The 15,573-nt window shown below is 47.5% G+C and overlaps 1 protein-coding gene across 1 annotated transcript; it reads right to left on the reverse strand.

The window, feature by feature from the left end:
• Positions 1–3,343: 3,343 nt before the first annotated feature.
• On the reverse strand, positions 3,344–15,048 carry GUCA1B (guanylate cyclase activator 1B). Its single transcript, XM_030796365.1, has 4 exons — positions 14,761–15,048; positions 8,352–8,501; positions 5,421–5,538; positions 3,344–4,683 (listed from the first exon to the last, which is right to left on the reverse strand). The coding sequence occupies exons 1-4, from the start codon at positions 14,965–14,967 to the stop codon at positions 4,556–4,558; spliced, it is 603 nt and encodes a 200-aa protein (XP_030652225.1). The 5' UTR covers positions 14,968–15,048; the 3' UTR covers positions 3,344–4,555.
• Between the last annotated feature and the right edge of the window lie 525 nt (positions 15,049–15,573).

Genomic DNA, 15,573 nt, shown 5'->3' on the forward strand with positions numbered 1-15,573 from the left:
AGCATTCTTAGGTGCAAATTTGGGATATCCCTTGGGATTTAAATTTTACCAAATTTAAAACAGTAAGAATCACCATATCTGTTTTTAGGGAGTACCCCAGTAAGGGAAAACAAACAAACATAGCTCCTTCAAGAGATTTATAATCCTACTAGCAAGATAAGGATGGAATGTTTTGCCAGGTGTGGTGGTAAATGCCTGTAATCACCAATACTCAGGAGACTGAGGTGGGAGGATCACTTGAGCCGAGGGGTTCAAGACAAACCCAGGCAACATAGTGAGACCCCTCTTCAAAAAGAAAAAAGGGGGCCGGGAGCAGTGGCTCATGCCTGTAATCCCAGTGCTTTGGGAGGCCGAGGTGGGCAGATCACCTGAGGTCAGGAGTTCGAGACCAGCCTGGTCAACATGGTGAAACCCCGTCTCTACTAAAAATACAAAAATTAGCTGGGTATGGTGGTGTGCTCCTGTAATCCCAGCTACCTGGGAGGCTGAGGCAGGAGAATTGCTTTAACCAGGGAGGCAGAGGTTGCGGTGAGCCGAGATCACACCACTGCACTCCAGCCTGGACAACAGAGTGAGACTGTCTCTCAAAAAAATAAACAAATAGACAAATAAAAAGAAAAAAACGGTGGAATATTTAGATGACAATGTAGATCTGAATCTGAATGTATGTGCGTGCATTCACTCTGGGAAGGTTTGGTGTTGGCCAAAAAGTGAAAGAGGGTGGGTGGTTCTGCAGAAAATCCTAATTTCTCGAGAAGAAATCCATACTTTTTCAGAAGAGCCTGCGCAAGTCCCTCATACTTCCCCTCCTTGGTGACATGTGGTGCTCCATGGCTCCCCACAGATCTGCGACTCATCGCTAATTGCAAATAATCTATCCCTGGTCTAACCTAAATCCCTCTTGCTGCAGTGACACCTGATACCAGTTGGGAAGTGAGACAGTCTGTTACAGGTGGGCTCCATCCGCATCTTTGCACATCTGAACTTTAAGAATACCCAACTCAGGCCGGGCACCGTGGCTCATGCCTGTAATCCCAACTCAGGCCAGGCACGGTGGCTCATGCCACCTGTAATCCCAGCACTTTGGGAGGCTGAGGTGGGCAGATCACGAGGTCAGGAGTTTGAGACCATCCTGGCTAACACAGTGAAACTCCGTCTCTACTAAAAATACAAAAAATTAGCCAGGCGTGGTGGTGGGCACCTGTGGTCCCAGCTGCTCGGGAGGCTGAGGCAGGAGAATGGCATGAACCCGGGAGGCGGAGCTTGCAGTGAGCCGAGATCGCGCCACTGAACCCCAGCCTGGGTGACAGAGCAAGACTCCGTCTCAAAAAAAAAGAATACCCAACTCAGAGATCTACCTGTCCAAGGCAGGTTTTCTTGGCTCTGTCCCTGGTTGCTACAGGAACCTGGGGAAACATACAGGCTGGAGAAGTTGTGACCATTTTTTCAAAGATGCTCTTTCTTCTGGGCTTTGAGTCTTCACTTCAGCTGGGTGTGGGGGAGGTGTGGGGAGTAAACGAAAATTCCGGAATGGAAGCCAGGTGTAGTGGCTTACGCCTATAATCCCAGCACTTTGGGATGGGTGCTGAGGTAGGCGGATCACTTGAGCTCAGAAATTCGTGACCAGTCTGCCCAACATGGTGAAACCCTGTCTCTACAAAAAATAGAAAAAGTAGCAGGGAATGGTGGTGTGCACCTGTGGTCCCAGCTACTCAGGAGGCTGAGGTGGGAGGATCGCTTGAGCCTAGGAGGCAGAGGTTGCAGTGAGCCGAGATTGCACCACTGCACTCCAGCCTGGGTGACAGAGCCAGATCCTGTCTCCAATAAATAAATAAATAAATACATTCAGGAGTGGGAGGGAGAAAATGAGGGGAAAAATAAGTAAAATACCAAGTCAGAGAGTGCCCCACTAGGCGGATGAGGGGGTGCATTTTGCTCATGTCCTGTCCATCACTTGGACCTCCCCAGACAAGGAAGTCAGCCAGGGACTGAGCGACAGACATGGAGGGAAGGTAGAGGCTGGTGCTGTGCGCAGCCAGGAAGAAAAAGGGAGTTGACATTTCTGCTCCTTTGGCTGGCTGCCTGTCGGGAAACCCTGAAGGTCAGAGTTGGGAAGGTGTCTGCATGTAATTAGGACATCCCTTGATGTCATTCACATACCTTCTTCATGATTTGGGGCATATCTGTGTCCCACCTGGATGTATATATATATATATATATATATAGATATATATATATATATTTTTTTTTTGAGATGGAGTTTCACTCTTGTTGCCCAAGCTGGAGTGCAATGGCACAATCTTGGCTCACTGCTACCTCTGCCTCCCGAGTTCAAGAGATTCTCCTGCCTCAGCCTCCCCAGTAGCTGGGATTATAGGCGCATGCCACCACACCCAGCTCATTTTGTAGCTTTAGTAGAGACGGGGTTTCACCAAGTTGGTCAGGCTGGTCTCAAACTCCCGACCTCAGGTGATCCGCCTGCCTCGTCCTCCCAAAGTGCTGGGATTATAGGCATGAGCCACCGCACCTAGCCTCCTGGCTTCCTTCCTTCCTTCCTTCCTTCCTTCCTTCCTCTCTCTTTCTCTTTCTTTCTTCTCTTTCTCTCTTCTCTTTCTCTCTTTCTTTCTCTTTTTTTGACGGAATTTCATACTTGTTACCCAGGTTGGAGTGCAATGCCGTGATTTCGGCTCACTGCAACCTCCAGCTCCTGGGTTCAGGTGATTTTCCTGCCTCTGCCTCCCAAGGAGCTAGGATTACAGGCACCTGCCACAGTGCCCAGTTAATTTTTTTTTTTTTTTTGTATTTTTAGTAGAGACGGGGTTTCACCATGTTGGTCAGGCTGGTCTTGAACTCCTGACCTCAGGTGATCCACCCGCCTCGGCCTCCCAAAGTCCTGGGATTAGAGGTGTGAGTGGCTGTGCCTGGGCAATATTTTTCTCATCAATTATTTTTTACCTAAAATTGATGTCTAAAGGAAATTTTATTTTATTTTATTTTATTTATTTTTATTTTTTTGAGACGGAGACTCGCTCTGTCGCCCAGGCTGGAGTGCAGTGGCGCAATCTCGGCTCACTGCAAGCTCCGCCTCCTGGGTTCATGCCATTCTCCTGCCTCAGCCTCTCCGAGTAGCTGGGACTACAGGCGCCCGCCACCATGCCCGCTAATTTTTTTTTTTTGTATTTTTAGTAGAGACGGGGTTTCACCATGGTCTCGATCTCCTGACCTCGTGATCCGCCCGCCTTGGCCTCCCAAAGTGCTAGGATTATAAGCGTGAGCCACCGCGCCCGGCCTGTCTAAAGGAAATTTTATATGAATATCGTGAAATAACACATCTATAAAGTCGCAGGTTTAATAGGTTAGTTTTATTTCTTATACACCAACATAAAAACCTATCTATTCAAGGTAAAGCAAATGTTTTTCCAGGTCTCACTTTAAACTGTCTTATAGGAGTAACAGTGACCCAGGGCACTGGTTTTCAGTTTGCTTTTTTCAGAGGTGCCTCCAGTTCCAGAGGGTACTCAGCCCCCCTTTCAACCAGAGAGACTCCCTTTTAATGAAGTTTCTATATTGGGGTTACACATAAGAGTTTATATAACAAAAAATAATTCCACATCTAAAAACACAGTAATCCAAAACTGTTCGCCTAGTCTGACGTGCTCACTGTGCCGCCGAGACATAACCGAGGTTAGGGAGGAGAAGTGGCTGTCTTGGGTCACACAGCAGTTAGAAGCAAAGCCCAGCCCAGAACCCCAGTCAACAGTCCCCCAATTCTTGCCAGAGACAGAGAGAAGTTTTCTCCATCCTTTAAAGAGAAACATTCGGATTATGGCTGGGAGTTGTGGAAGGTCCATTCTGGGGGATGTGGATGGAAAGGGAGGATTGTTGGGGGACTGGTGGGTTGGCGGCAGGGGGTCCCGGAGCAGCACCCAGGCAGAGCCGAAACAGCCCCTTTAAGCACAGCCGACCCTTCCAAAGGCAGAAAGACCACAGCCTGCAGTGTATTTGCTACCATTTTTCCTGTTGACACCCCTGGTGAGGATGCCTTGGGGAGAAGGAGGCCAGGGTCCTCCCCATGAACGCCCCTCAGCATCCTGGAAGTTATAGAATTATTGTTGCCCCCTGCCCCCCAAAACTCCTGCCTTTTCTTCAGTCTCAACACCCTCCCACCCCTGCCTCCTACCAGTCTTTGTGTTCTCATTTCTGATTTGGTCTGTGGGACCCTCACCCCTCAGTTGGCTCTTGTTTCCAATTGAGAACACCTAGAAACCGTGGGAGCCCCACGACCACCCAGCCAAGGCACAGTCCTCCCAGGAGCGGCTGAACGGGAAAAGTAACTGAATTCCCTTCACCATCCCAGGGAATCCTCCAAAATGGACTACGCCCTGTTGGCCACTTCAAACCCAGCAGCCCTTCCCTATCCCCACTCAGTCCTGCACAGGGGGTGCCAGGAAGTCCACACCAGGGGAAGAGTGGGCACGAGCAGGCTAAGCCAGGGACGCTCCCACTACCCTGGAAACCTGGGTGAACCTGGAGTCGTGGAGCGGCCCCAGACCCCTCAGAACATGGCACTTTTCCGTCTCTGCTGAGCGAGCCAGCTGCTGGGATTCATGTCCATCTGCAGCATCTTCATCACCCACTTGTCCCGACGGGCACCTTCAACAAACTCGTTCAGAGACAGCTGGCCTGAGCAAGGGGGAGGAGAGGCGGTCATGCAGAAGAAGGGGAGACCTGGGTCTGGGGGCAGGAGGAGAGACCTCGCTCCCAGGATGCGCCTACACCTCTTATGCCAACTATCCTGCAGTCTCAGACCCCAAGCTTGCAGCTTGTCAGGTGTCTGAATCTCCAGGAGTCTCCTGCCACCTTTAAGGGGCTTTCTTTGCTGACAAACTGAAGTTTTACTTTTGTGCACGGTACCATGAAAATGCTGGGTGGAGCTGAGAGACCTGGAGGGCTCGTGTGTGTATTCCAAGCCAGCTCTCTCCCCACACAGCCCTGGGGCTGGGCACTGGGCTACAGGGAGGAGAGCCCAAGCAGCCTGAATGGAGGTCTACCCTATGCCTGCTCTTAAACACATTATCCTGTTCATTCCTCTCAACCACTATTATTATCCCCATTTTCCAGATGAGGAAATTGAGACCAGGATGAGAAGCTCAATATATCACTCCCTGCCTGACTCCAGAGTTCCTATTCTTTCTATTCTGCGTGCCTGGCCTCCATCAGCAACTCCTGTAGGACTTTTAGTCGCTCCTACAAACACGTGCTCATGAGTCCCTTTGTTAGTTCATGTCATCTTCTCCACAGCCTTCTCACAGATGAGGACCCCAGGGTTGGAAGGTGGAGGGCCTTGCCCAAGGATGTGCGGCCAGAAAGTGGCGGTGATGCAGAGTGGACAGCACTCCCCCCATCTCTGCCCCTCTTACCATCTCCATTCTCATCCACCAGGAGGAAGATCCTGTCCACGACCTCCTCGGGCGTGAGCAGCTGGCCTTGCTCAGTTTGTAGCTCTCGCCGGCAGGCTTTCTTCAGCTGGTAAATTCCCTGCCAAAGAAAACTCAGCTGCATTGACGGGAGACCCTGCAAGCTCCACCCTCACCCCAGTGACCCACATACCTCAGCACCACTTCCCCAGTGCTGGCTTCCCAGGCTGTGCGTCTTAGGACCACATAATCTGGATCCAGATCAAAACAGACCTGTCCTAAGGCGATGCTCTCAGAATCCCACTGGCCTAATTCCAGCTGAGTTTCCGGCCTCACACCCTACCTGACCCCAACACCATTTGCATTTCCACTGAGAGCTGCAAAGCCCAAATCCAAAACCTCTAATGAGGGAGGTTTAAGTCACCTTGACAGTCTAAATCGCATTCTACACAGGAATTAATAGAGATGCAGAGAAGAAAATTCAGTGTATCTATATATGTGTGTCTGTATATGTGTGAAACAGAATGATGGGGATACACATGTTCCCTCCTCATGGACTGGAGGGAAAAACCCAGGTTTCTCCTTTGCCCTGTTTCCTCTCCCAGTGAGACTATGTTTGTGAAAGCACCATGTAGGCTGGGCACTGTGGCTCATGCCTGTAACCCCAGCACTTTGGGAGGCCGAGGCGGGTGGATCATTTGAGGTCAGGAGTTCAAGACCAGCCTGGCCAACATGGTGAAATCCTGTCTCTACTAAAAATACAAAAATTAGCCAGGTAAGGTGGCGGGCACCTGTAATCCAAGCTACTCAGGAGGCTGAGGCAGGAGAACCGCTTGAACCTGGGAGGTAGAGGTTGCAGTGAGCTGAGATTGCACTGCTGAATTCCAGCCTGGACAACAGAGTGAGACTCTGTCTCAAAAAAAAAAAAAAGCAAGCAAGCACCATGTAAATGCAGAAGAGATGGACACATATGACGGTTCTCCTTAGCTCCCGGGCTGGTGCTCCCTGAGGACAGAAGCTGTGTCTTATGCACCTCTATGGCCTCACTGCTCAGCCCAGTGCCCAGCACAAAATAGGCCTCATTGACGTGTCTTGGGAGACTGAGGGGTTAAATCCAGGCACTTCCAGGTGCCGATTACAGAATCTCTATGAAGCAGCTTCTTGTTCTGTGAAATAGGGCTAACGATGCCTGCCTCATAGCACAGGTCTGGCTAACGCAGGAAACGCGCCAGAGTCTGGGATGTACTAGGCACTTCTTTTCTTCCTTAATCATTCTTGCTAATAGAGAGTGATTGTTAGTCTTTTAAAAGAAATAACTTCTGATCTTCTTGACTTTTCCTCATGCATTTGTGTTTTCTATTTTATTGATTTCTGCTATTTATTTTCTTTCTTCTACTATCTTCGGATTTATTTTATTTTATTTTTTTGAGACGGAGTCTTGCTCTGTCACCAGGCTGGAGTGCAGTGGTGCAATCTCGGCTCACTACAAGGTCCGCCTCCCAGGTTCAAGCGATTCTCCTGCCTTAGCCTCCCGAGTAGCTGGGACTACAGGCGCCCACCACGACGCCCGGCTAATTTTTTGTATTTTTAGTAGAGACGGGGTTTCACCATGTTAGCCAGAATGGTCTCGATCTCCTGACCTTGTGATCTTCCCGCCTCGGCCTCCCAAAGTGCTGAGATTACAGGCGTGAGCCATTACCGTGCCTGGCCAAGGGTTTATTTTACTTTTTTTTTTTTTTTTTTTTAGACAAGGTTTCACTCTGTTGCTCAGGGTGGAGTGTGGTGGCACAATCACAGCTCATTGCAGCCTCGACCTCCCAGGCGCAGGCAATCCTCCCCCTCAGCCTTTGGAGTAGCTGAGACCACAGGTGCATACCACCACGTCCAGCTAATTTTTTTGTATTTTTTGTAGAGATGGGGTCTTACTATGTTGCCCAGGCTGGTCTTGAACTCCTGGGCTCAAGTGATCCACTCACCTCAGCCTCCCAAAATGCTGGGATTACATGTGTCAGTCCCTGCGCCTGGCCTTAATTTACTCTTCCTTTTTTCTAATTTCCTGAGATGGCTTCTTGGGTCATTGATTTTCTAATATATAAAGTCTTATTTTCTAATATAGTATGCATTTTCTAATTATTTCCTAAGATATATTTTCTTTTCTTTCTTTTTTTTTTTTTTTTTTTCTGAGACAGGGTCTTACTTTGTTGCTCCAGCTGGAATGCAGTGGCACGATCATAGCTTACTGCAGCCTCCAACTCCTGGCTCAAGCAATCCTCCCACCTCACCTTAGTCTCCCAAGTAGCTAGGACTACAGGCATGTACCTCCAAGCCTGGCTAATTTTTAATTTCTTTGTAGAGATGGGGTCTCGCTTTGTTTTCTAGGTGGTTCTTCAACACCTGGGCTCAAGCAATCCTCCCACCTCAGCCTCCCAAAGTGCTGGGATTACAGGAATGAGCCACTGCACCCAGCCTCTATTTCCTAATATATGCATTTTAAGTCTATTTTCTAATATGTACATTTTAAATCTATAAATTTTTCTGCAGGTTCAGCTTTAGCTGCATTCCACAAGTTGTAGTATGTCATGCTTGCATTATTTTTCAATTTAAGATACTTGTCCTGTGTGTGTGTGTGTGTGTGTGTGTGTGTGTGTGAGAGAGAGAGAGAGGGAGAGAGGGAGAGTATTTCTTTGATCAATGGAGTATGTGAAGTCTGCTGCCTAATTTCCAAACAGATGGGGATTTTCTAATAATCTCTTTGTGATTGATTTCTAGCTTAATTCCACTAGAAATTACACACTCAGAATGAGAGCACAGGAAACACACTCAGAATGATTTCAAGGTCTCTTCTTCAGTGCCCGCTGGCCACTTGTGGCCAACCCTCAGAGCTCCAGCAGTGCTCAAGTGCCAGGCTGCTGGCCCATGGGCAGAGACACTAACCTCCACAATGTTGAGTAGCTCCAGGCGGTCGATGCAGCCATTGCCGTCCTTATCATAGATCTTGAAGGTCCACTTCAGCTTGTGCTCCAGGGTGCCCCTCAGCACGAGATTCAGGGCCGCCACATACTCCAGGAAGTCGATGGTGTTGTCCTGCATTAGATGTGGATGCTGCTGAGGGCACAGCCCACCTCTCCAGAGCATAGGCCATTCATCCCTGCAAACACAGGGCTTCTCTTCCTCATTTTAATCCATGTGGCCTCTACATCTTTGCTCAAGCCTTTCTCCACCCTTGGGGTAGAGAACATTCTATTATCTATCTATCATCTATCTATCTATCTATCTATCTATCTATCTATCTATCTATCTATCATCTATCTATCTATCATCTATCATCATCATCTATATCTATCATCTGTATCATCTATTATCTATCTATCTATCTATCTATCTATCTATCTATCTATCTATCTGTCATCTGTCTATTTATTTTTAGAAACAGGGTCTCACTATGTTACCCAGGCTGGTCTCAAACTCTTGGGCTCAAGTGATCCTCCCTTCTTGGCCTCCCAAAGTGTTTGGATTACAGGCATGAGCCACCACACCCAGCCTAGAGAACATTCTCTCTTCTCATTTTCTATGACCACCCAAGCCTACCCAACCTTCAAGGTTGAGCTCAAGGGTCCCCTCCTCCAGGAAGCCTTCATTCTCTGACCTCTTCAGCCATAGTGCTCTCTCCCTCCCCATTCTAACATCCACAGCATCTACTGTCTATTCTACACAGCTCGGGACTTTCTCTGGCATTGTCACTTAACTGTTTCCTAGATTTGTCTCGTTTTCTAACCATGTTATATGCTCCTGGGGAAAAGAGAGGGGTTGACATTGCTTGGGTTTCTCCTCCATGCCTAGCACAGTGCCACTTATGGCCAGAGTTGGAAGCCAATAGATATTCATGAATCAATGAGTCAATGATGGGCTTGATCTGAATTTGGGACTAAGACAGTTTTGAAGGAGTTAGAAAGCAGAGGCCATGTTGAAATTTTCCTCTGCATTCTCATTCACCCCAAGTCAGAGAGAGGCAGACAGGCAGTGGCTCCAGCCCTACCCACTTCTAGGTCCCAGTGGACATTACACCGAACAACAGGCCTGTGCCTCCAGCCCATCCAGGAAGGGTGGGGGAGCGCAGAGCTCAGGTGCTAATTGGGCAGAGGAAGGGGGAGAGGCACAGTCTACTTCTAAGGTGACTCTCACCAGGAAACAACAGAACCTTCTTGTAATAGAAATGCAGCAGCAATAATGATTTCTAAAGCAGTAAATAAAAGAGGATATATTCTTGCTTTCTTCTCCAAATGTGTTTGGGGTGACAGGCTGCTGCTGCCGCTGCTGTTGGTGGCTGCAGTGGGTTAGCTGTGCCAGTGTCTCACTTACAGGTGCTCACTTATTCCAGGGTTGGGACCTCCATTCTCCAAATAAAAAATCTGAGCCATCAGATCCCCCAGGAGTGCCTGTCATTCACATGACTTTGTTATCAGAAATGACACTGATGGCCCAGAGCAGAGCACTTCTGTCCCACTGGGTCAGGCCACTCAGGAGCCCCAGCCCCAGATCAAGGGGTGCCTGGGTGAACAAGTTTTGAGCAACAGAAGAAAATGGCAGAAAAAGAGGGAAACAGCAAGAAGCCTAAGGAAAAACTAAGAAGAAAACAAAACGAGCTTACCTTAGTACCTGAAGTGTTCTATTCATATCTTTTATATAATTCCTATAAATATATGGTCTCTGTACTCCCTGTCATATACTTACCTAATTGAGGTCAGATTATATTTAAAATTTTGTTTCCTTCATTGTCATGTAACATTTTCTCATGTCTTTAAAAATTATGTAAAATGTCAACTTCCATTTTTGTTTTGCTGGGGAGGGGGTACTGAACATTCCCTTTGTTGAACATATTTCTAATATTTTCCATTACACAATGAACTTTTTTTTGTATGTATACCTTTTCTTACACCTCTGGTATTTTTTTTTTAGGGTAGACACGTAGCAGTGGTTGTCAGTTCTTTAATAGGCTATTTTCTCGAGTAGTTGTTATTTATTAAGCTTACCACAAATCAATCTTGTGTTTCTTATTTAATGAGAATGAGTTATTATCCCCATTTTATGGATGAGGAGCCTGAGACCCAGAGGTTCCCAGGCCACCCAGCCAGCAAGTGGCAGAGCTTTTCCAGGCATGCATCTCATCCAGTTCATCAAGTCGGAAAAACTTGCAGTCTCCACTTTTTTTTTTTTTTTTTTTTTTTTGAGACAGAATCTCGCTCTATCGCCCAGGCTGGAGTGCAGTGGCGCGATCTCGACTCACTGCAAGCTCCGCCTTCCAGGTTCACGCCATTCTCCTGCCTCAGCCTCCCAAGTAGCTGGGACTACAGGGGCCTGCCACTGCGCCCGGCTAATTTTTTGTATTTTTAGTAGAGACGGGGTTTCACGTGTTAGCCAGGATGGCCTCGATCTCCTGACCTTGTGATCCGCCTCTCTTGGCCTCCCAAAGTGCTGGGATTACAGGCGTAAGCCACCGCGCCCGGCCCCAGTCTCCACTTAAGATCTATTTCTGTCCAGCAAATGGGCCTAGTGCTTGGGGGTGCCAAGAGAAGAAAAACAAAAACAAAACCTGAAACCACTCACAAATCCCCACTAACTAGATCTCCAGAGTCTTCCTCATTCTTTCTCCAGAGCCTTCTGTTCCTACAACATCCTCTCTCAACATGATTCAGTTTCCGTGACTCCTTGCCTTATATGAGACATATTCCAGGGTGATCTCTAGACAAGTGATCTCATCTGAGAGGTTACTGGAAACCCCAGGACCATTTCTGGGAAATGTCCAGCTGGGACTAATCTCATCTGCTATGCATGGGACCTTGTCAGCTCCAATTACCCACAGAGGCCTGAGAGTGATGGAAATGGCTCTGTCTACTCAGGAATAGGGTGGGCGTGTCACCGGCTCTGTGGGATTATCTGCCCTGTTTCTCCTTGAATTGGCCACATTTGTGCACCAGCCCTGACTTCAATGCATGTTATATAAGAATCCTAAATGACATTTGATCTTCACCCTCCCCTTTCTTCCATTCCAGGCGGTCATAGGGCAACCACCAGAGTTGCAAGGGAGAGTGGCAGAGAAGAGTGGCAGAGATGAGGTGTTCCTACCTCTTTGTCTCCACCAAACCAGTTTGCATCACCTCAGATTTTCACGTGTGAACCAGATCTATAAACTCTTTTGATTTGATTTGCTTTAGAAATCTCAGACCGATTGTTCCGAAATGACACTAATTGATATAAGGGGGAATGGAGTCACGTGTAGGTTTGGAGACAAAGACTAAGTGGGAAAGAAGGCTCAGTCCCTGAGAGAGGAACTTAAAAACACTCTCTAGGGAGGCTCTTCCTTACAGTGGAATGTCAACTAATAAATAGAGAAGGGGTGATGGGGTTAGAAAATTATCAACAGATGCCAAAGCCAGTAGAAAATTTGACTGAACAATAGGATATTTACTTAGTCTCAAGGTATAGCCCTACAAGACGCTTATTAATTATAAAGAAAAAAATAGTAACTTTACAATGTTGAAACATGGCAGATACCACCTTAACCAAGTGATCAAAGTTAACTACGCCAGTGATAGGACAAACTGACATCTTATACCTGATGATATGATGCAGCGAGGATACAACATCACATCAGTGGCAGTTCTGCCAATTTAGACAAACACCAATTGTGGGGTGTCCTACAACATAACTCAGCTGCAGTCTTCAAAAATATCACAGTCAAATAGAAAAGCTGAGATTAAAGGTTCCAAGTTAAAGAAGACTAAGGAGATACAACAAGTAAATGCAATGTGTGATCATACAAAAAAAAAAGAAAAAGGAAGGCCGGGCATGGTGGCTCATGCCTTTAATCCCAACACTTTGGGTGACCAAGGCGGGCGGATCATGAAGTCAAGAGATGGAGACAATCATGGCCAACATGGTGAAACCCTGTCTCTACTAAAAATACAAACATTAGCTGGGGGTGGTGGTGTTCACCTGTAGTCCCAGCTACTGGGGAGGCTGAGGCAGGAGAATCACTTGAACCTGGGAGGTGGAGGTTGCAGTGAGCCAAGATCACACCACTGCACTACAGCCAGGGCGACAGAGCAGGACTCCATCTCAAAAGACGAAAAAGGAAAAAAGAAAGAAAGCTGACCGGGTGCAGTGGCTCATGCCTGTAATCCCGGCACTCTGGGAGGCCGAGGTGGGCGGATCACTTCAGGTCAGGAGTTCGACACCAGCCTGGTCAACATGGTGAAACCCCGTTTCCACTAAAAATACAAAAATTAGCCAGGCATGGGGGTGTGCACCTGTAATCCTAGCTACTCGGGAGGATGAGGCATGAGAATCACTTGAACTCAGGAGGCGGAGATTGCAGTGAGCTGAGATTGTGCCACTGCACTCCAGCCTGGGCAACATGGCGAGACTCTGTCTCTACTGAAATAAATAAATAAATAATACAAAAATTAGCAGGCATGGTGGTGCACACCTGTAATCCCAGCTACTTGAGAGGTTGAGGTGGGAGGAACCCTCGAGCCTGGGAAATCAGAGGCTGCAAAGAGCTGAGATCATGCCACTGGGTGACAGAGCGAGACTCTGTCTCAAAAACAAAAAAGTAAAAGAAAACACACACTGAAATACTCAGGGATAAACGGGCATGATATCTATAGCTTTCTCTTAAAAAAAGTATATGTATATATTATGTATATGTATAAATTATGTATCATGTATATGTATATATACTTATAGGATACATTATATATATGTACGTATACAGAGAGAGACAGAATGATAAAGTAAATGATATTAAATGTAAATAACTAGGGAAATTTGGATAAATTGCACATGGGAGTTACTTGTATCATTCTTATAACTCTTCTGTAAATTTAGAATCGTAGCAAAATTAAAAAGTTATTCAAAAAGGAAAAAACATTGATGAACATGGTATGCTGATTTATAAGGAGAGATGAGGTATAAGGAGTACAACTATATGCCTAAGGGCTTAATCAGCCCTTTTGGATCTTGAATCATGATTGTATTGATTTTTAGATGAATTTGGGGAAGATTGATGGACTTAAATGAGTCTTATTATTTATGACCTGATATATTTGTTTACTTTTCTTACGACATTTAAAAAAAATCATCAATTATTTTAAAAACTCATCTTCTCTCTTTAAAAAACCTGCCTACTAGGCAGGAGCACTTAAAACCTTGGGCAAATCGATTCATTCCCTTTTGCCCAGCTTTCTCATCATTTAATTTGGAATAACAAAAGTCTGCCCCTCCCACCCAGGGTTGCTGCTGACTCAGGGGAGACCTAAGAGAGAGGGAGCGCTGAGAAGTCTGAAACTGGCTCTGTGCCCTGTGGGGTGGTCGATGGGGTTCATCTCTGAGGAGGTTCTGTTGAATTGAAGATGCTGACCTCACCCTCCTGTCCCGGGACAGGCACTGTGGGGATGTGCACTGAGTGGTACCAGCGACAGGATGAGACCTGAAGTGGCATTCCCAGTGATTCAGCTTAGAAAGCTAAGTTCTCCACACACTGAGGAGTGGAGTACTGATGCTTTCTTCAGATTACATTGGTATTTGAGGCAAATCCAGCAGTTTGCAGGATTGCCAGGGCACTGAACTGGATAACCTTAAATAATCAAGGGGTTTTTAACTGAATTGAAATTTAAAATTCAATCCCCTGGTGCATTTACAAGATGTGTTATCTTCTTAGCTGCTAGTGACATTGGGGGCTTAGAGAAACTCTAGTCTGAATGATTTAATGAAACCTTCCAGGACCTGAAGAGCTGAAAGGGGCTTTTGCAGTCATCCGCCCAGTCTCCCAATACATGCAGGAGCCTCTTCCAGCATTCTTGACAGGGAGGATCTGACCAGTCTCAGTTTGAAGAACCCCAACAAGAGGGAGCTCATAGCCCATGCTAAGATACCTTGTCTCATTTGGAACATTTCTTTTGCTCCTAGTGTTTAGAGTGACAGGGGCTCTGGCAGATGCGAAAACCCAGTCACTGGGCTGCAGAGTCTTGGTCAAAAATACAAAAAGAGAGGATCTGGACTGTCTGCCAGTTGCCCTTCAGCTCTCAAGAAGAGGACACAGGGAGCATCAGCCAACAGCTAAGAGATGGAGGGAGGGAAGGAGAGACAGAGAAGACGGAAAGGGACAAAACAAAGAGAAGAGACAGAAGGGTTTGGGGAGTGAGACAGAAAAGGTAAAGAGAGATGGAGGGGAAAGAAGAGCAAAGAGCCGAGGAGTGGGGAACTGGGAGCTCTCCCTGAGGACACTCGTGGAGGAAGGCGCCAGGTGGACTGGCCACTGGTCCTTCCCTTCAGGGTGCCTTACCCCATTCTTGTCGAAGGCTCGGAACATGCCCTCTACATACTGGGAGGCCTCCTCATCGTCTGTGACCTTGAAGAAGCGCTTAAACTCATGCATAAAGAGTGTGCCACTGGGGCACTCCATCACGAACTTCTTGTACCACTCCTGGAGCTCCGCCACATCTATCTCGCCAGCTGCCTCTGCCTCCTCCCAGCTAAACTCCTGCCCCATGCTGGCCCTGAGGAATGTCAGGGAGCAAGGGTCTGTGTCTCTTCCCTGGCTTCTGCTGATGGATCTCTCCAACTAGGGTCCTCTTCCTCCCTTTCCAGGAGGGCTGATCAGTCTCTCCATCATCTCCTGGGTGACTGAACATGATCGGTCGGTGCAGGGGGCAGGTGGCAAGGGAGGTGGGTCCAGGCCAGCTAAGCTGCCCTAAGACTATTAGAAGATTCCCCAGGCGCCCGGGTGTGGTGGCTCATGCCTGTAATCCCAGCACTTTGGGAGGCCGAGGTGCGTGGATCACAAGGTCAGGAGTTCGAGACCAGCCTGGCCAACGTGGTGAAATCCTGTCTCTACTAAAAATATAAAAAATTAGCTGGGCATGGTGGTGGGCACCTGTAATCCCAGCTATTCAGGAGGCTGAGGCAGGAGAATCGCTTGAACCCGGGAGGCGGAGGTCGCAGTGAGCCGAGATCGCGCCACTGCACTCCAGCCTGGGGGACAGAGTGAGACTCTCCCTTGAAAAAAAAAAAAAAGGAGATTCCCCAGGAAGTTCTGACCTCCAGCCTAAACTCCTCCAGCCTCACCCCTTCCCTTAGCCTTGCCAACAAAGCAACC

The sequence above is a fragment of the Nomascus leucogenys genome, chromosome 17 (assembly GCF_006542625.1).
Source record: "Nomascus leucogenys isolate Asia chromosome 17, Asia_NLE_v1, whole genome shotgun sequence".
NCBI lineage: Eukaryota > Metazoa > Chordata > Mammalia > Primates > Hylobatidae > Nomascus > Nomascus leucogenys.

Coding starts and splice junctions, on each gene's coding strand:
- GUCA1B (XM_030796365.1), bottom strand. CDS start 14,967: ATGGGGCAGGAGTTTAGCTGGGAGGAGGCAGAGGCAGCTGGCGAGATA. Junction 5,539..8,351: donor AGCTACTCAACATTGTGGAG/GTTAGTGTCTCT, acceptor TTTCTTTGGCAG/GGAATTTACCAGCTGAAGAA. Junction 4,684..5,420: donor GGTGGATGAGAATGGAGATG/GTAAGAGGGGCA, acceptor CCCCTTGCTCAG/GCCAGCTGTCTCTGAACGAG.